Source organism: Puma concolor, chromosome B2, assembly GCF_028749965.1.
Source record: "Puma concolor isolate L17-30 chromosome B2, mPumCon1.1.hap2, whole genome shotgun sequence".
Classification (NCBI taxonomy): Eukaryota; Metazoa; Chordata; class Mammalia; order Carnivora; family Felidae; genus Puma; species Puma concolor.
The window spans coordinates 121208807-121230602 of record NC_141671.1 but is presented as its reverse complement, the minus strand read 5'-3'; the positions used below and the strand labels follow the sequence as shown (position 1 = coordinate 121230602).

The window sequence follows — 21796 nt, the reverse complement described above, 5'->3', positions numbered from 1 at the left end:
AAACGAGACATTAGTGTCTTAGCATTCAGACTCCTCGTGCAAACATTTTCCATAAGAGTTCAGTTCAAGACAATCTCCTCCATATTAGCTTTTTTTACTCTAGTTAGTTAGAGACATGTGGGGCCAGTATGGGGCTTGCAGACATATCCAGCTCCTCCCCAAGAAAACTCATGCTGAAGGGTGTAGACCTGGGTGACAACCAACTATTTCTCAGGCCTTGGGAACTGCTTAAAAATCATTGTTTACTCACTGAGCATCCAAGACCATGGATGTCCGTGGCATTTCCCATCACCCCAGGGATTCTCAGATCTTCTTGGTCCATGAATTGTCCATAAAATGATGTCATAATGAATGCATGGATGAAGCACTGTCAGCTGGTGCTCACAAAGATAGACAAAATCACAGCCCTGTCAAATGCTTTCCTGCATTCCCAGAATCATTTTTGGATCGTCTCTATCAGCCAGATGTGAACTTAATCCACTGTAGTCAGCTAACTTTGGGATGACTCTACTCCCACATGGCTGACCATAATTATTTCCTGCTGTAGGAACACTACTCTCCCTGCATGTGAATCTTTCATTGGTTTTCCTGTATTGGCTGCCATGTCAGGTTACAAAATAGTATTTTTTCCAAGTATAAAATCTATAAGATCTCTATAAATGTAAGGTGTTTATTAGTATCCCCCCAATCCTTGCTTTACTGATGTTTATCTAGAGAAAGACTTATTTTCAGGATTTATAAAATGGTATTTAAGGTCTCTGTAATAGGCCAAAGAAGCTGATTCCCATGAACAGTCTAATTTAGCTACAACCACTTGACTGACCACATCCGACTTCATTTAGCACATACATTGAGGGCAAGGAAGGGTCCACTCCCAGGGACAATAAGCACGTGGTGCTCACCTTCCCATCTGTTTTGGACACCGCTCCCATTCCTTCTCCCTCAATAATCAAATGGCATGGGAGTCTATAACAAACAGAGGTTTCCTCTTGGCTCAAAAAGAGTAAATTCTTTAGTTTGTCAAGAAGTTCACACTAGCTCTGGGAAAATGGTTTTTTGGCACTTAAGAGTTCTACCTAAAGATTCATTAAAGTTTCATTTCATTGAAGGAATTAGGCGCATCCCATTACAAATCTAGGCCAAACTAAAACATGACGCTGTCTACATGTCTGACAGCCAGTGGTTAAATAACCCATTTGGAGCTGAAATGAATTCTTCTGTGCTGCTTCTGACTCCAAAACAGTGGTTCTCAAATGTCTCTTCTCAGGAACACACCAAGCAACAACACTTATGTGCTCAATATACTCTCATGGGCATATGTGGATTTTCACATCATCCATTAGCTTTCTTTTGTCGAGCGCTCCAATGATTCAGAATCTCCACAGTTGTTATTGACCCATCAGTAGCAGTCTCTCTCACTTGGTTGTTGGGCTATAGTGATGTACAGTTTCTGAGCAGTTAACTGCAACTCTATTCTCTCCTGCAAAGTACACCAGAATGCATGCAAGTGAGAGAGACACTGACACAAAAATAAGCTTTAAAGGGTTCTAATTTGTATTATAAAAACTAACTCATTTACAAACTCGGTACCCTAAGATGGCTTCAAACCACATGATTTTATGGCAATTGATCCATACAAATCGGTGCCAAGACAAGAAGTTGAAAAGTGCTGCCCTGCAAGAGGATGCCAACCTGCTCTGGGGCAGCATGTAGACCCTGGCGGTGGTTGCGTTGGGCTTGCTGTTAGGATTCTGGTTGATACGAGCTTCAGGCACTGTTGTGAAAGTGCTGCTGGTCTCATTGCCATGCTCTGTTCAATCTCTACTGAAAAATCTGCGTGCAGGATGGAGAAGTGAGGAGATACAGAAGATATATTAGACTTTCAATCAGGTCTGATGATGGTGTAATACAGATACAAGGTTGGTAAAGACAATAAAGTTTGAGGGAAATTGGACCAGTGATTCAGCTCAAGGTGTTCCTCTTAAGCCTAAAGCATCACAAATGCCACTGAGAAGTTGAGAACATCTGTTAGTTGTAGAAATAAGCAATTCATCAACCAGGAAGGTAAGAAATGGTTGATGGTCCCTGTAGATCATCAGAGACATATGGGCTTTGGGACTCCTGAGATTCTTTTCACCTGAACATAAATTTGTACTTCTCTCTATCCCTGCATGCCCTTCTCCCTCGACAGCTTCAGATCTAGAGATTCATTGTGTTTATAATTTTTGAGTGAATGAGTGCCACTGTGGAATTAAATCATGTGGACTGGACTTTGCAAGCTTCTTCTTTCTCTGCTGCAGATGCCTATAAAGAAGCTGATCAAAGAAGACAAATGTGTGGGATCCCAGTTCCAGTCGTTTAATCCTGTTAATTCCAAAGAAACTTCTCCACACCCCTTAACGACACCACAGGGTAGATTCTCAGAGAAGTATTTACTCTGAGCAACTACAACAAAACTTCTGGCTATCAATGCACAATCATGCATGCTCCTTCGTGGTGGCCTTGTCCCAACATATGAAACAGATGCTGGTAATCTTTACTTTAGTTTAAATTTTGTGATTTCAATACAGTGCCGGACAACCCAAATTTACTGAAAAGACTAGGGTTCTAGGGTAAGAACCCAATTGGTTATCATAGCAGCACATATTTTTTTGTGTATTTTCTGGTGTCTGTGGAATCTGACTACAAATAAATGTTAAATAATAATGTGCAGAGTAACTTCATCCCACTTGAACGAGAACACACCGAAATGGCAGTCTGAAAATGTAATAATCTAGTCATAAAATCAATCTCTTCACGACTTGGCTAAAACAAACAAGAAAAGGCTTTTCCTGTCTCTAAACCAAGTCTGATAAGGATCTGCGACTATTTCTCTATAAAATCTTCGTAAAACACACCCCACAGCCCAAGATGCTTTCATGAAACCAATTCAAATAACTGCAACCAGTTTCTTCCTTCTATTGTTATATTAATACACACACAGACACATACACAGTCCTGCACACACACATACACATACACACACATACTTCTGCACATTGTCCAGAGGTATTTGCTATACAAACATCTCAGTATCCTCACTTTTCTTTATCTTGGACTCGGGCACACAACATTTTTCAGACTTTTCAATAATATGCTGATAGTGAATTAGGCTTTTATATGATCTATGGATTATGTTCTTCCAGGAACTGCCAATTTTATTCTAATATGATTCCAGTATGCTGAGGGAGTTATTCCAACTAGAATGTGCTGAAGAGATGAATGTGGCTTCCATGCAGGCCATATTTCAACTTTTCCCAAATAACATTCTTGTAGAGATTAGAAGATAATCTGGCAGCCAGACCTAGCCAATTAAAACAGTAATTGAAATGGTTGAAAATGTTTTCCTTGGCAAAATTTGGTTATTTTGCTTCATTTTGGGTTTCCTTGAATAACAAAAAAATAGGGTCAATCATAAGACTGCTAATTTATTTTATTGGTTATCTTTTTTCATCAAACAAAAAAGGGCTGCTGTGTAGCTGAGATGAAAAACCGAACACTGGTATGGGGTCGTAAGTGGAGGCATGAGACGGCAGAGAATGATTTTCAGCTAACTTTAGTAATCTCTTCCCAGCACAGAATATGTGGGAATTTCTGTTGTGGGTGGAAAGGGTAAAATGAGGAAGGGGATTCAATAGGAAAAAAAATACAGGAGAGGCATCTTGTAAAATGTAGGTTACTTTCCCCCCAGATTAATAGGTACTTAAAAATCACGACTTCTGATTTTAAGATATCAGAGATAAACAACTAAAAAAATCAACTTATGTGCCATAATTCTCTTCCACTGAAATCAGCGTGTGCTACTAAATGTTTAATAATCATCTCTGGGATCAGAGAGTATCTGGTTTTTTAGCATTCGCCAATTTCCATGATGTAAACACTTTTCTCGTGGCTAATTTCATTCTACCAACTCGACATTCCTGAACCTAAGAGTTGAAAGAGACATGCACAGGCCACTTTTGCAAGCACCCTTAAGCTGCTCCAGCACACCTCTGGGTGAAGTCACAGGTTTACAAAGAAGACAGATATGAAAATGCAATCTAGACTGACATCGGGTAAAAATACCGATAAAGGCAATTAATGGGCAAAGATCACCATCTCGTGAATTAACGAATCTAAGTTTGGCTGATTGAAATTGTAAAACTTGAGAAAATACAAATCACAGAATTGATTTTAAAAGAAAAAACACTTCTTTGTGTCAATCTCTGCTTCTTTCCTCCAAAACCCTACTTGGAAGTTCAAATCCTCTAAAGAAGTCTGAAAATAGGCAGTGTATTCATTTTAACATCCTCTTGGACTTAAGACAATTTCAAAATGCCGTATACTAGCGGGGTTAACCCCACACATTAGATTCATGAGGGGTGTTTCCATAAAGCATGAATTCCTTGATCCCACCCAGGACCAGCTAAATTAGAAGGCTTTGGGTTAAGCTTGGCACTGATAGTTTTAAAAAGTTCCCCAAGTGTCTCTTTTGCCACCAGGGTTGAAAAAAACTACTCTATATATTTATTTCCTTACATCTCCACTGATAATGCTCCGAAGGGTGGTTATACTACATCTCAGTAAATTATTACCTCTGGCTGGACCATAAATATAATTCACCTTTTTTTTTTTCTCTTTTTATTCTTTTCCCCATCTCCAATAGCATCAATAAAAATCACTTTCAGTTTGGGATGGACTAAAAATATGTTGAATAACATATTCTGTTGGGCTCACATTTATTCTCATTTTCACATTTTTTGGTTTTAAACCAAGTTCAGAAATTTTTGAGATGGATCGCGTTAGACAGAAGCATGTGCTAGTTAATAATGATTTTCAATTATTCCAGGACACATATGCAGAACAAATCACCTTTTTACTTAGCAGTGGAAACTAATTACATATCTGATTTACTGGATGGTTAACACATAGGATCTGTCTACATATATGCTGGTATGACTATTATTAGGCAAAGAAAGGAATAAATGTTCCTTCCTTAAAAAATGTAAAAATATACTAAAAGTATGGGTGAAGTTTTAGTTTTTTTTTTTTTTCCTGGAAGGACAAACTATATGATGTTATATTTTTTCTATGATTAATTTGCTTTCATAATTACTTTGAGGGAAAAAAAATCAAACTATTTAAAAATGAACCTGGCCTATTTTCCACATGCACGGTCATCATCGTTAGTGGCTGCATTGAGCGAATTTTAGAATCTTGAAAAGACACACTATCTATGAATCTTGGAAAGACACACCTCATGTGTAGAAGTCTTTGCCACCCCCAGGCATTGCAACAGAGCCAGGAACAGCAAGAAGCACAACAAATAGCAGCTGTAGCTCTTCACATGTGTGGTACCATTTAGGCTAATGTCCAGGATATCATCATTTGTCCAAAGGGTACAGCTGCACCAGCTGGCAGACTGTTGAAAGTGGCAAAAACACAGAAGGCAGAAACTGGCACCAATCCTCAACTCTCCCCCCCCCCCCCCCCCCCACACACACTCTCTCACTCACTTCCTGCGGCACTACTCTGGGCAATGTTCACAGACAGAGACAGCCCGAGCCAGCATTTGGGCAAAACATGTAATATAATTCAGCCAGAAAGCAGGTGTCATCACTTGACTTTGTCAGGGGTAGGTCTTCTGTGTAGGTATATCCAAAATGAAGTGTGTGTGTTCCCTACAGTTGCACTACAATCTACCCCTAAACTCAGAGGTTTCAAACAGCGGTCACTTATTATTATTTACGTGGATGTGGGCAGAATGGGGTTCAGATGATCTAGGGTGCGCTTGGCCGGATGGCTTTGTTACTCACTGTGGTTCTGTGGATTGACCGAGGCGCCTCTGGCCTATGTGTATTCATTCTGGGGCCCAGGCTACAGGGGCATGAGCAAATTCGGGGGAAACTCTTATCACAGCAATGGCAGAAGTGTAAGGGGACAAGTGGAAATACAGGGCTCTCAATGTCTATACTTAGAACTGGCAAATTGTCACTTTCGCTCATATACTATTGACCGAAAAAAGTCATATGACCAAGTTCAAATTCAAGCAGTGAAGAACCACACTTTGCCCAGGAAGAGACCATGGCAAAGGCATAGATGCAGAATGGAATAAAGAATTAAGTCCAATGCATCAATCCATCACATACACCTGTCAGTTTTTCTGGAAAAGAATCCATGATCATGATAATGGTGATGGTGATGACAGCCCCTCATTTTACTATGCACTTACAATGGCCCAGGCACTGTTCCAGACTCTTTGTCACTTGGTCTCTGTCTCTCTCTCTGTTTTTATAAAAGCTCATTAAATCCTCACGATAATCCTACAAGATGAGTACTACTATATTCTCATCTTACAGATAAGGTGACATTGGTAGGGAAAAGTTTTATAAGCAAATACTGGGCAATTATTAATTTAAAATAACAATGGGCACTCATTTTCTTAAACTATTGTACAGGCATATTATATAGATTACGGATGGTACCTTTGGGATTTCCCACCTTGATATTATCTGTCTTGGGAGTAGATATAGATGGTCTGGACCATCATGCCATGATTATATAGGAACAGGGACAAGAACATGTGTTCATCACTGGCATTTACTTATGGAATATGCATGCAATTATACAGCAATGGCTCCAAAATAAACTAGCAAACACCCTTGGCTCAAAAGTTGAAATCCTGCCATTTGCAACAACGTGGATGGAACTGGAGGGTATTATGCTAAGTGAAGTAAGTCAGTCAGAGAAAGACAGATATCATATGTTTTCACTCATATGTGGAACTTGAGGAACTTAACAGAAGACCATGGGGGAAGGGAAGGGGAAAAAATAGTTACAGAGAGGGAGGGAGGCAAACCATAAGAGTTTCTTAAATACAGAGAACAAACTGGGGGTTGATGGGGGTAGAGGGCAGGGGAGAGGGGAAGACAGGTGATGGGCACTGAGGAGGGCACTGGGGATGAGCACTGCGTGTTGGATGTAAGCAATGAATCATAGGAATCTACTCGAGAAGCCAAGAGCACACTGTATACACTGTATGTTAGCCAACTTGATAACAAATTATATTTAAAAAAATTAAAAAGACACAATAGGATCAAACTCTGATGAATTCAGTATGCTTTCTTTCTTCTTTCTATTGCTTTTAGGTTTGAAGCTTATCAAATTCTGTATATTGAGGGACTTCCGGGGTTTGATAACACTAATCCTTTGCCCATTTATATCTCAGAGCATAATAGAAAAGATTAATTCTGCAGAAAGGGGAGAAGCAGAAGCCATTATTATTCCTCCAGCAGAGGTGAGTGGTATGGAGACTGGAACAGGCAGAGGCTTACTCTGGCCCTCAGTCCTCTGGTGCATTTTTTCAGTGCTTAATTTCCCTATGTTAAATCTTCTGGTTGAGGTAACAAGTTGACTACTCTAGTTGATTAAACCTATCTGAGGCGATGAGCGTTGAATGCATATAAGCATAGATAAATGTAAACAATGATGGTAAATTTTTCCAAAACAGAATGACTATGCCCAAAATATTCTCAGAAGTTAAAAATCTATAAACAAGAAATAATACAATAATAACAATATAAATTGTAAAGTACCATTAACAAACCCAAGGATATTTGCTACTCAGAAGATAAGTGAAGTAACAGAAGAAAAAGTACACTTCCTCTTGCAAAAATGAGAGAAGATCATTCCTGAATTTATGTTCCAAATACATGTTAAAGAATGTTCTTGAAAAACAGGAATCATTAATAGAATTAAAAACTACATGTGCCAATCTCAAATTACTTAAGGGTATTCGGTCGAAGATAACATATTTGGAAAAGAAAACTCATTCATTTTTTTCTCCCATTTATTCAGCAATTTTTTTCATAACAACCTATGATTGCCAGGCAGTATTTAGATGCTGGAGAAACAGCAGCAAACTAAGCAGACAAATCCTGGCCCTCAAGGAACGTAGTTTGGTGTTGAGATACAGACAATAAAGATTTTGAATAAATACACTACACAGTACTTTAAAAGAACATAGTTAGCACTAAAAATACAGTGGATAAGGAATTCTGAGGTGTAAGCTTGCAATTTTATATTTGTTTAATTTAATTTTTTTCAAGTTTTTATTTAAATTACAGGTAGTTGACATATCAACTATCAGTTAATAGTATCAGTTTCAGTTCAGTATAGTGATCTGACAATTCCATAGATCACCCAGTACTCAACACGGCAGGTGCACTCCTTAATCTCCATCACCTATTTTAAGCTTTCAATTTTAAACAGGGTGGTCAAGGTAGGCCCTACTGAGAAAGTGATATCTGAGTCAAGACTTAAAGTAGCAAGGAGAAAGTCATGCAGATAATGGATATGAGAATTTTCCAGTCACTGCAAACTATTTTTGCAAAGAACCTGAGGCAGGAATATGCCCAATATATTCAGGGAGGAACAAGGTCAGTCTTAATTTAGGTACACAGTTTCTCTGAAATAAAAATAGAAAAGAAAGAAAGAGGAAATAAGTGATTTAAGAGTTAAATTGATCAGGTAACTAAATAATGACAGAAGATCCAGGTATTTATAGTTATTTGGATTTTTAAAAATATTTTATTAATTTAGTTAGCTAATTAACCGGCTAGGTAGGTGGCTAATTTTAAGGAGATAATATATGCAAATAGTAAATTTCCAATAGTACAGAGGCTTGCATTGAGAAGTAAGCTTCCGCCCTACCCTTACCCAGAGCTCCCCACCCCAGAGGAAACAATGTTACCAGCTCTTCTATGTATCTTTCCAGAGACATTTAATGACTTCTTCTACCATGAGCCCCCAAGTGAGGTAATTTGTAAAAGCAAAATGTACCTTAGAGATCTGGACAAAGTTTGCTTTCATAGATGCACCTCCGTCTTTGTACTATAATTACAGGCCTCCAGAGAGGAGACAGCCCATCATGCTCGTCCCAGATGGGTGGGGTGGGGCCTATCTTGTGAAGTCACCAAGTCACCGCATGAAGAAGCTACCTGTGTGTGGCCATGATTTATTTTGAGAACTATTTCTGTGCCCACATCCAGAGGAAGATTCCATGACTATCATTTCTTGTGTCATTTTCTCCCAAGGATAAGGAGTGATTTCACTTAGCACTTGAAAACAGGTGTATTGAAGTGGAATTAAAAAAAAAAAAAAAAAAAAAAAAAAAAACTGTAAGCAAAAAAAAAAGTAAAATAAAATAATAATAAGTAAAACATATGGAAATTTTCTGTTTCACCAAAGGATATGGAAAGGTGACAATAGGTTCTTTGTTTGATAAAAGTTAGAAGGTTCAGGGCAATCCAAGATTTTCCTCTAAGCGCAGCCAAATTATGTGTAATGTATACTTCAGGCTTTCAGACATTTCCCTTGCAAGTAAACAAACTGGAATCCATAAAACTTTCTGTAGTGTGTCTCTGATATGACGGCTGGTCCCTTATTTTCTCATGTGCCTCACAGTCTGATTCTGCTCAGTGAGATGTCTTGTGTAGTTTTCTAAAAGTATTAGGGAAAGTGTCCTATGATCATAGTTTCTACTGCTCTAATCTTAGTAGGATAAAGAAAAAGATGCCTCATTCTTCAGAAAGATTCTTGTGATCCTAGCATTGCCAAAAATGGCAACAAGCTAACTATAACTACTAGTACATGAGGTTTCTCAATCCAGGTAATCCCAGGAAGATGCTAAATAATCACCACCACCACCACCATCATCATCATCATCATCTCCAAAAGGTGAGGGTAAGAATGCTACCAACTGAATTTAACTTTAGGTATTTTTTGTAAAGTCTATGGCAACATGTCTCAAACTTATAAAAGGCACTAGAATGTAAGCTCCATGAGGTAATGGCTATTTCCATAACAGGAAATAATAGGGCTATGCCTAGCCCTCATGGCATGGTTAATTTTATGTGCCAACTTGGCTAGGCCATGTTACCCAGATATTTGGTCAAACAATATTGTAGATGTTTCTGTGAAACTATTTTACCTTTTATTACTTAAAAATTTTTTTTCAATGTTTATTTATTTTTAAGAGAGACACAGAGTGTGGGCAGGGGAGGGGCAGAGATAGAAGACACAGAATCCTAAGCCGTCTCCAAGCTCTGAGCTGTTGGCACAGAGCCCAACACGGGGCTCAAACTCACAAACCTGAGATTATGACCTGAGCCGAAGTCAGACGCTAAACCGACTGAGCCACCCAGGCACCCCAGCTGTGAAACTATTTTAAAAATGAGATTAACATTTAAGTCAGAAGACTTCGGGAAAGCAAGTTGCCCTCCGTAATGTGTGTGGGCTGTGTCCAATCAATTGAAGGCTTGAATAGAAAAGAGACTGAACTGCCCAATCCAAGAATTCTGCCAGAAAGACTGCCTTCAGACTCAAACTGTAACTCTTCCCTGGCTCTCCAGCCTGTAGGCTTATCCTGCAGATCTTGGACTTGCCAAGTTTCCCCATCACCTGAGCCAATTCCTTAAAATAAATCTCCCTCTTTTTATACATGTAACTAACAAGATATATACACATCTAGGCAGTTCCGTTTCTCTAAAGAACCCTGACCAATAAAATTTAGTAGGTTCACAGTAGTTCCAAATAGCATTCGTTGAGTGAATAAATGAATGAATGAATGAAATACCAATTCATGAGAAATGTATGTTTCTCCGGTGGATATGTTTTGCATGTGTTCAAATTTTGATTTCAAAATAATCATTAAAGCTCTTATGGTACTAACTCCCTAATTTGGATGTAAAATTTAACTGTTACAATTCTTGCTACTATCTTCCTGATAGCCTAAATAGGTGGTATTCAGTTTTGTCTACAGGTAAAGGAGAGGAGTGATACCTTTATTTGAATCACAACACTCTGTTCTTGACCCCACTCCACAGCGAAATTGCCAGGGTTTAACTAATCTCCAAAATTCAATCTCTAGAAAGATTTTATTCCCTCAAAATACCACTTTTGGGAAAACAGCAGTTGTGTATCACCAGATTTTCTCTAATTTGCTGGATACAAATAGCCAGTTATAGCAGCCAAATGATTATGTTCCATTATTTTCATTGATGGAAATGTAATGCATAGCTCATAGTTTGTGTCTTCCGAAATCTACTTCAACACACACACACACACACACACACACACACACACACACAGTGCTGATGTATTTTGTTGCTTTATCTGAAAAGAATAGCAATGAAAGCAAGACAACAATGGTCTCTTCACTAGGCTGAGCTGAGGCTTACTTTCTCACAATTCATCTCTGGAACTAAAATGGGTGTTTGACTTGTAGTAGTATTTCCAGCCTTCTTATTCCAACTTGTATTTTCTTGACTTAAAAAATGACCTAAATTCCCTTTTCTCTTACATTCTATGCCTTGCTTGCCTCCCCTGACCCATGGAAACCATCATAAAATTTGACTACTAAACTCCTGTCTTGCTTTGTCAAGTTTTTACCTACTCTGCTGCACACATACTACTCTAAAAGGGCCTCTGGATCCAACAAACCCTCATTTATTTTTTTTTTTTAATTTTTTTTTCAACGTTTATTTATTTTTGGGACAGAGAGAGACAGAGCATGAACGGGGGAGGGGCAGAGAGAGAGAGGGAGACACAGAATCGGAAACAGGCTCCAGGCTCTGAGCCATCAGCCCAGAGCCCGACGCGGGGCTCGAACTCACGGACCGCGAGATCGTGACCTGGCTGAAGTCGGACGCTTAACTGACTGCGCCACCCAGGCGCCCCACCAACAAATCCTCATTTAATGATATATTCACTTCACACTCAACCTGAAGAGTCAAGTCCATGAACAGCTGTGAAGACCTTTGAGACAGAAGGCAACAGATGTATTCACAGTGCTTGAAACATGAGTAATACAAACACAGCCTCCCGAAACAGGTGAAGAGAAAACTGTGATTGAGTCATGGTCTATTTGGCACCTTCTCTTATTTTTACCTTAATCTTCCACCACTCTTGTCCAACTTGGGCTTCCTTTCCTGGCATAATTAATCTAGACCATGCATGTATACTACCAAAATATAACCCTCCTTGGATATAACCTTTGGATCCCATGCTGAGATCCATCATATAAAACTAATGTACTCATGGGTACTAATGGGTTAATACTGTGACACCACCGGATGCCAACCCCCACACGGCGTTTCGGAGGTGTCTTAACCTGAACAGTGCAATCCCTTAGTTGGAATTTTAGTTTCCGATTGATTGACAGATAAAATAACACCTGGGATAAAAAGGGCTTTTGGAACGCCCTAAATCAAACCAACTAGGAAAGTACTTACTCAGACTTCGTGGGAAGTTTACTAAAACTATGATTTTGTTCGATGCCCGACAAAGAATCTAAAAAGACCAAAACAGGGAAGAAGAGAGATATTATAATGTTAATATCAGCTTTAGGGGCGAATTTTATCATTTACTATAATTACTTTATTTCCTGTGTATTAAAGTCATTCATAAGGAAATGCATCTGTGAGCCATGACTTCTGATCCAGAATAGGATTGAGAAAGCCCTTCGAATGCAGCTTCCATGCAGAAAACCAAAGGAATAATTTAACTGGAATTCAATGTGAAATTGATGGATTTTGGGGGTGATCATGGGGTTCGGAGTCAATGGGCAAGAAAGAATTCTTGAAGACATCTTTGGTGCAAAAATGTGATTTTATTAAAGCACAGGGACAGGACCTGTGGGCAGAAAGAGAGATGTACTGGGATTGTGAAGAGTAACTGATTATATACCTTCAGGTATGGAGGGAGTTAGGGACAGTGTAAGTCTCTAAGGAATTTTGGCAGCAAGGTTTCCAGGACCTTGAGGGGCTAGCTGATGTTAGGAAAATGCCATTTATTACTGTTTACTAAAACCTCAGTCATGAGACCCTTCAGATGTGTATCAGGGGCCATACGCTTGGAGTATAATTGCCAACATATACTTAGGGGTTAAAGATAAAGGACTTTTGCAAAGAAATTTTTATGTGTTTAAGGAGACTCACAGGATCCTGGGGGGTCAGGATAATGTTAAGCCAAGATTCCCTTTTGCCCATAGCATCCAGGATGCAGTTGAGCTCCTAGCGAAGGTCAATCTGCCTGTTGCAAGGACTTGTCAATGGATTGTAGGCAGTAAGAGAATTTAATTTTTCATTTGCCTTTGTTACCCACATCACCGTGTCAAGCATTTAAACCCCTACATCTTGATGAGGGTGATATTAGGACTCCAGGAAAGGGAGTGTGTAGGTTACTGGAGATTAGGCTTTTGGTAAGATTGTCCTTTTCTTTGTTCTTAGGCAGCCAGAAGTGCCTGAGGAATATCACATATAACCCACCTGAGGTTAGGAGGGTTGGGGTTGTGCTAGCTTGTGCGTGGCCTTCAGCTGCCTTATGTTCCCTCATCAAAATGAATAGATTATCCTCCAAGATAAAGGCAGGTGAGAATTCTACAAATGAACAACCAATGCAAGCAGTTCTCCAAGATGAAGGAAAGAAGGAAGGAAGGAAGGAAGGAAGGAAGGAAGGAAGGAAGGAAGGAAGGAAGGGAGAGAGGGAGGGAGGGAGGAAGGAAGAAAGGGAGGGAGAGAGGAAGGAAAGAAGGGAGAAGGGGGGAAGGAATTCACATCTTAGAAATTAAAGCTGTTGGATGTTAGTTGTCTTCTAAGAGCAGTCAGCATTATCCATTTAAATAATTATAAAACAAGAGAGAGGTAAAATCAGGTTCAGTTTTGCATTTGTAGAGATGAAATAGAACTTTTTCTAAGAGAAGTTAATAAACTCAAGATCAGATATTAAAAAAGGTCCTTAGTTGGAAAGATGAAATATATGAAACAGATTTGTTTGGGGAGTTGCTGTGTAAAGCCTCTGATGTTGGGCTAAGTAAAGGAAAATGTTGTTGGATCTTGAGTTTAATTTTTTAATTTTTTTTTTTTAGTGAGTAGAAATGAACTCATCTAAATAGCATTTCCTCTTTTGTACTTTGCCTAAACTATTCTTCTAAATTGTAATATTTAGCCATGCCAATTCCCAGAGATTCTCATATTTCTGTCTCAGTGCTGCTCACGAAATAAACAAAATTCCTACAAACTGGAGCTACAGCTTAAATAGATTTATACTATTAGTAAAACTATGGTGCAGTAAAGCACACAGCACAGGGAGCTGAGGGGGGTCTGCACTGTAGGCCCAGCTCTTCTTCTGGGTATCTGACAATGACCTCTCTGTGCCTAGGTTTTCTCCTGACTGAAACAAGAGAGGTGTAATAAATAACTCCTCACTTATCTTCCAACCAGCAGAATCTGTCTTTGTTACGTAAAAGTAGCCTGATCACGAATAACAATCTCAATAGCAGTGAGAAATGCACAGAGTCACGTTTCAACCACTGCAAGACTCTTGTGTTTTGAAGGAAAGCTTGGAAATCATATAAATGTGTCCCCCAACTCCAGTCAGAACTGGATCATAACCATTCACATATGCTTTTTCAGGCTCATCTTAAAGATTCTCCTCAAGAGGTGAACTTTACAACCTCTTCTGTAACCTTGAGGCCAGAAATTCTTCCTTGCTTCTGGTCTGACTTGCCTGGCTGGATTTTCAGCTTATTGTCATGTGTTCTGTCCCTAGCAGGGAGGGAACACAATTGGACTGACCATTTAAGTGCTATCTATTATTAATCTGAGCCATGGAAAATTTGTTTGTACTAGAGTTTCTGTGGTCTTACATTGCATACCAGTGAAATGATAGAACCTGATCCCCTGATGGAATGTTCTCTTGCAGGTCTAAAATGACAGGATGATAAAGCCTAACAGGCTGGCAGGAGCACTGAGCAGTTCTTGATAGGGGACACAGGGAAGGACATTGTTTCTCTTGCTGCCTAGTCTCCTAGCAGCCTAATGCACAGTGGTTCTTGACATCATGCTCTCTAAAAACCTAAATTTGGAAATATGAAATCAATTCTTCTAAAATGAGATACGGACTCAAGAAATTGTAAAGAAATGTTTAAAAGATGGCAAAATTTCTAGTAGTCCCCGGGGCTTAAAAGAGATAGGACAAATTGATGAAGGGGAACAAAATGATATTGTGTAGTCCCACCTCCAGCCTTCCAAAAGGTGAACTCTTAGGATGCCCATATTGTAGACAAGGCTGATGTAATGGAATAGGAACCCTACCAGAAACGGATGCACCAAGGAATAGGCAATGCTGACAATATAAGCTGTTTTAAGAAGGAACAGTGCAAGACGTCGAAAAGATGAAAGCTGGTTTTTTTGTGTGGTTTTTTTTTTTTTTTTTTTTTTTTTTTGCTGACACTCAGAAAGTAACCAGAAAGAGCTTCCTTGTTCAGTTTCCCCCTCCTGTGAGTTGTGTGGCTATCCTGTGAGAAGCCTGGAGGAGGGAACAGTGGTATCCCCCAAGGATGGGCTTTCCGGGCCTCTTCCAGAGCAGTCCAGGTTTGTGAATCAATGCCGGGGGTGGGCCCAGGATAGTTTTCCTTTCCCCACGGAGGCCATGATTAAGAAGGCATCTGTCTGTCAACAGAAGCTTTCAGCTGTATTTCCAGCCCAGCTTCCTCCCGACTGACTCATCCGGTGATGCCACAATCTAATGTTTATGACCTAACAGTCGATCACCATGGAAGTAGCACAAACCTTAGACTGTTGAGGAGCAAAACCAGCGTCGAGATGCTGGACGGTTTAGGAAAAGAAAACAGAAGCCCCTTATTCGTCGAGACCGCATGTTAGGACTGAACACCCGATTCCTCATGTGGGTACTTCCATTGGTTGCTAAAACTGATACTTGGATGCCTTCGTGCCTACTGGAGAACCCAAATAAGGACTCAGGGTGACCAAGTACAAACAAATGCCACGGCATTTAGAACTGAAGAGCGAGAAGCAGAAGGGAAAATGTGTATGTAGCAATTTAATGAGGTTTGGATTACAAATCCTGTTTCCTTACCTTTTTGCCAGCATGTGGCAATGGTTTTAAAGGAGAAAGAAAACGCGCTGGATGCCAGGAACAGACTAAGATCCCCCCCTAAGAACTCAACCTTACAAACAAGTCCTCTTGGTATAGTCACTAACCGGGAGAGTCGGCATCAATTTGCTGGTTGTTTCGTGCCCGCCCCCCCCCCCCCCCCCATTACAATAAAAGCCACAATGAAAAAGGAAAGCCAAGGGCACAAAATAGCTGCTTTTTAGTACAGATCATTGTATCAAACGCTGGGAGTGGCAGGGGGTCCTGGCACAGATGTGGTAAGCAGAGGAGGGCAATGGTGTGGTCAAGGTGAAGTGAGTCTGCCTTCCTGGCCTGCCCTTCCCAGACTAATAATCAAAAAGAGCTGTCCTTCTCCAGCCCCAAACAGGCCTGTACGAACAGTGTCTCCCAGTAGTGCCTGTGGCTTACAAGTAATGTGAGAGTCTTTTTATAACTGTTGAGGTTTAATTTAAAAGGAAGTTCAGAATCAGCGGTGAAGGGAGGGGAATGTTGTGAACTACAGGCCATCTGAAATGGGGAAAATCATAAATACCAGAGTGTCTGATTATTTGAGCGTCTCTTGAAGTCGCATAATGAGCCTTCTTCATGTTCTGCTTTTCTGGACTTGGCTCTCCCTCTGACAAATTTGCAGGCATCAGGGTCTGTCTGGAATTCATTCCAAGTTGGAGGGATATTTTTTCCCTTGACATTTTGCAGCTGAGACAGCCCCGAGCAGGAAGCTGAGGAGCGTAACATTACCAAATATGTCCTTTCTCCTGCCCTTATATTTTATTTCCACAGGAAAAGAAGGCAGAAGAGGGCCAGTGAGAGCTGGCCAATGAGAAGGCGGCCACAGTGGTGGCCTCTACTGGCAGTCGGGAGATGGTCAGATGCCATTTTTCACAAAAAAAAGAGAAGCTATTCTAGGTACCACCAGTTGAAATGTGTGCTACGCTGGAGGAAGAAGTCTGAGTTTCCTACAAGTTGCCCAGCTATTTTGGGGGACTTTTTTTATCGCCATGTTGGTCTCATTTTCCCATGGAGGCCTTGGTGACAAAAGCAGGCAATGGGGTGTATTGCTAACATGGCTGTGCCTTTGACCAGATCACTTCACCTCCAGGGATTTCGGATTCTTTCTTTGTAAAATGAACATTTGGATGCGATGATTTCCCAGATCTCTCCCGGTTCCCGAGACTAAAGTCTGCAGGCTAGTTTGATCACATGCCTCCATCACGAAAATACATTTGACTATCTACCCAGTTACATGTGTATGTGTATATGTGTGTGTGTATAGCTATATGTACTGCTTTATAACTATATTATAAGCTTATAAAATATATAAAAATATAAAATACAAAGTAAGAAGGAGATCAACTATGTAGATTCCAGTATTTTCTATTCAAACCTCAGTAGTTTATCTTAAACGTTCCCCAGGATCTCTTTGGAGATCACTGTTCTAAGCCACATTTCGGCTCTGCTTTTCTTTATGGGCGTTAAGACATTAAACTATCATTTCCACGGGGGGCTAAAAAAGAACATAAGTCAGTAAAGTGAGTGCAGACTGCAAACCTTCTGGCTGCATATTAAATTCATAAAGTTTTTTTAAAAACATAATCTTTTTTGGTTAATCTTGTCATACTACTTTTAAAAGAACAGCTACAGAGAAATTTCTTTACTGAGAAAAATGGCAATGTAAATTTGTTGAGAATGGCAATTGACAATCTTGAGTCAAGGAAATATTTGGGAGCAGTAGAAAACAGGGTAATCTTGGGGCGCCTGGGTGGCTCAGTCGGTTAAGCGTCCGACTTCGGCTCAGGTCACGATCTCGTGGTCCGTGAGTTCGAGCCCCGCGTCGGGCTCTGTGCTGACGGCTCAGAGCCTGGAGCCTGTTTCGGATTCTGTGTCTCCCTCTCTCTCTGACCCTCCCCTGTTCATGCTCTGTCTCTCTCTGTCTCAAAAATAAATAAACGTTAAAAAAAATTAAAAAAAAAAAAAGAAAACAGGGTAATCTGGAGCATGTATGTCTCACTCAAAGACAGAAGCTGCTTTTCAGCTCCCGTGGGCTTTCGTCATGGGGAATGGTTCCCTACCGTTGCCAAATCTGACGTTTCAAAAGAATTGGAAGACCCAGATTTTAATGTGATATTAATTTCTCAAATTAACGTTGTTCAAAAATTTCAGAGCCAAGCATATGATAACCATGAGCTATCCTCAGCTAATGGGCAGGCCCTGGGTGATCTCTGATCTAATGCTCAGCTGATTTAGCTCTGTAATTTTTTGTGATAATATTGGCACTCTTTTCAGACATCCCAGTTCTGGGCAGGGTGGTTATGTATGTGTAAGAGAGAAAAACATAAAATGTCATTTCGTTAAGATCATAATGTTTTTCTGTCACCAACTTTTCTTTTTTTTTTTTTTTAATTTTTTTTTTCAACGTTTATTTATTTTTGGGACAGAGAGAGACAGAGCATGAACGGGGGAGGGGCAGAGAGAGAGGGAGACAGAATCGGAAACAGGCTCCAGGCTCTGAGCCATCAGCCCAGAGCCCGACGCGGGGCTCGAACTCAAGGACCGCGAGATCGTGACCTGGCTGAAGTCGGACGCTTAACCGACTGCGCCACCCAGGCGCCCCATGTCACCAACTTTTCAAAAGGAGCCACTTCTCGTCAACTCTTAAGGTCTCCCAACAGATCAGGGATCGATGTTGTTTAGTCATAAAAATAAGGAGAATACTACATTGCTTTTGATATATCTGTCACTTTTGCATATGGAAATATAATAGAAAAAAGTATTATCTTCAATTTTGAGGTTTTATTAGATCAGAGATTGGAAACGTTTTCATAGATATATTTCAGTAAATATCTAGGCTCTGTGGGCCAGATGGTTTCTGTTGCAACTACTCAGTTCTGTGTGGCTGAGCCTGGCTGAGTTCCAATAAAACTTTCTTTACACTAACAGACCGCGGGCCAGGTTTTGCCGGCGGGCTGCAGTTTGTTAGCTCCTGTATTAAATCATTAGCTCTTCTAGGGTGTAACCTGCATCTGATTCAACTCTGTATCTTCAGTCCATGCAATCTTGGCACAGAGGAGGCACTCCATGAATATGTGCTAAAATAAATTGAAGGGCGTGGAACTTAGCAGTTTATGTCAATAATAATTAGCTTCCCATTTGGGAGATAGAAAACCCACAGTGGAGTTTATGCATGGTGTTCATCATGAGGCTTACATCAGCATACGAATTCCCTCAGGGAATCTGTGGTTCATCCAAATGTTCTGAACAAGGGAAGGAGGTACTCAACCAGGCTGACGAAGCAACCTAAGTGACTGCTTAGACCCCACACAGACTGAAGACCAAACAGCAAGAATAACAAAAAGACCCTCAGAACTGCATAGACAGTTCTTTCAAATCTTTCCTTTTAACAACTTTAAATGACCAAATACCAGGGACATATTGTGCTCTTACACTATGGGACAGTGGTTCTCAAAATGTTGGTCATGGCCCAGTGGGCACATACTAAAAGTTTCCCCAAAACAATGCTTACTCTTTTCTTCCCATTTCTAAATTTTGTTTTTACGACTTGACGTATAACTGGCATATAACGTTAGTTTCAGTTATACAACATAATGATTCGACATTCATATATATTATAAAATCACCACGATAAGCCTGGTTAACATCCATATCGTCAGTTGTCATATATAGTTACAATTTTTTTTCTTGTAATGAGAACCTTTAAGAGCTACTCTCTTTGCAACTTTCAAATAGGCAATATGGATTATTCATTAGAGTTGCCATGCTGTATATTACATTTTTCATGACTCATTTATTTTATAACTGGAAGTTTGTGCCTTTTGACCTCCTTTACCCATTTCTTCCATTCCTCAACCCCACCTATAGCAACCACCAATCTGTGCTCTGTATTTACGAGCTTAGTTTTTGTTTTTTCAGATTCCGCATATAAGTGGGATCAGAGAATATTTGTCTCTCTTTTATTTCACTTAGCATAATACCTCAAGGTTCATCCATATCGTTACGAATTCAAGACTTCCTTCTTTTTTGTGACTGAATATCATTCCATTATATACATATATTTCTTTCCTTTGTATACTCATTTTCTTTATCCATTTATCCACAGATAAACACTTAGACTATTTCCACATCTTGGTTAATTATTATTCTTACTATGAGTAATTCACCGAGATATCTATCTTCTTTTTGCTTATATTTGATTTATTTTTAGTGTCGGTTACAACTTCCTAAATGGATTTTATCACCCACCGGGTATGGTATTTGACAATCATAGAGCAGACTCATTCTTGAGCTAAAGGAATTTACACTCTAACTGGAGAGGTAGGAAATGTATATACCAACATCTAGGGAACAGTTTACCGGCAGATAAGTTACAGTGTCTGTGGCACTTGGGGCTCTTTGCTGGTGGTAGCTAGAGTTTTGGAAACCATAGATGAGTGGTGATATTGGTCCAGGCTGGAGACTTTACACATGGAAAATGTATCTGAAAGAAGTGGGGAGAAACGAGGGAATTGGGATAAGAAATAAGTCTTCCAAATAAAAGTCTTTAGGAAAAGAAATAAGTCTTCCAAATAAAAATGCAGCCGAGGGCAGTTTCTTTTCTCTTGATTCCATTTCCAGGATGAAGGAGGAGAGCCTGAATTAACATTTAGCAGGGATTTGTTTACTGCAACAAGATGTGAGAGGATTAAAGAAGAATGAGCGGTCTACATGATTCACTTCCAAAAACCAGATGGAGTTATGGGAGACAATGGTCTGAGACGAGTATGATTTTTTCCAAGTGAAGACAACTCTTTGGAGAAAGAAGAGGACAAAATTTGAAGACTGGGGAGATCAATCTACACATGCAGTTAGAAAAACGTGATGAAGTATTTTTTGTTGACTATTAATAGTTTTAAGTTAGGCAGAGACAGAGCACAGTTTCCTTTGGTTGGGAGCCCCTCGTTTTTCGAATCTGTGGTTGTTTTGAGTAGATAATGAGGAAAAGAACCAGGCTAGGTAGTCAAATGGTGCAGCAGATTAATTACCTTTGATAGCCACATTTAGGTTATGAATTAAAACACATAGGGGTGTCTGGATGGCTCTATCAGTTAAGCATCTGACTCTTGATTTTGGCTCAGGTCATGATCTGGCAGTTCATGGGTTAGAGCCTGCATTGCGCTCCATGCTAACAGTGTGGAGCTTGCTTGGGATTCTCTGTCTCTCCCCTCTCTCTGCCCCTCCCCTGCTCTCTCTCTCTTTCAAAATAAATAATGAAACTTAAAAACATATTGATTACAAGAGTGAAGAGGCAAGGGGTGGAAGGGATGAAATTGGCAGAAGGGTCCAATAATCAAATATATAAAGCAATTATGATGTAGATTTTCATCAACATGAGGAAACTAGAAAGCAAGGGACCCTTGTAGAAGAGTTTGAATGTGAGAACCAAGCCAAGTTGAAAAAAAGAAATAAATAGAAATGCCTACAAAATAGTTTGGGACAGATAAATTTATCTGCCCAAGAAAGACAAATATATTTGAGAATCAGAAAACAAAGGACTGTATAGTATAGTTTAAGAGCAAAGGAGACAAGACATAGAGACAATAGAGGCTTAGGCTGAAACTAGAAGAGGACGAAATAATGTAAATAGATATTCACTTTCATTTTTATGTATGATTCTAATTTTATAATAAGAAAAATCATAACAGTAACAAATATCTAAAGATCTCATTTTCACTTTGACAATTCTACAGTGAGGTTTCCAGTCCAAAGGGCTTTATGAAATAAACAAACAAAAGAAATACGAAGACAA

The 21796-nt window shown here is 39.7% G+C and overlaps 1 protein-coding gene across 3 annotated transcripts in view; it reads right to left on the bottom strand.

The window, feature by feature from the left end:
* LOC112862002 (uncharacterized) overlaps positions 1-21796 on the bottom strand; it is a 314201-nt gene that overhangs the window by 105423 nt on the left and 186982 nt on the right. The window contains exon 4 of one of the 3 annotated variants that reach the window (XM_086707867.1): positions 18615-20488. The exons of the other annotated variants lie outside the window; for them this stretch is intronic. Coding sequence (XP_086563993.1) covers positions 20470-20488 — 19 coding nt within the window. The 3' untranslated portion in view covers positions 18615-20469. Of the gene's footprint in view, positions 1-18614; positions 20489-21796 lie in introns of those variants that run through there. 3 annotated transcript variants of the gene reach the window in all.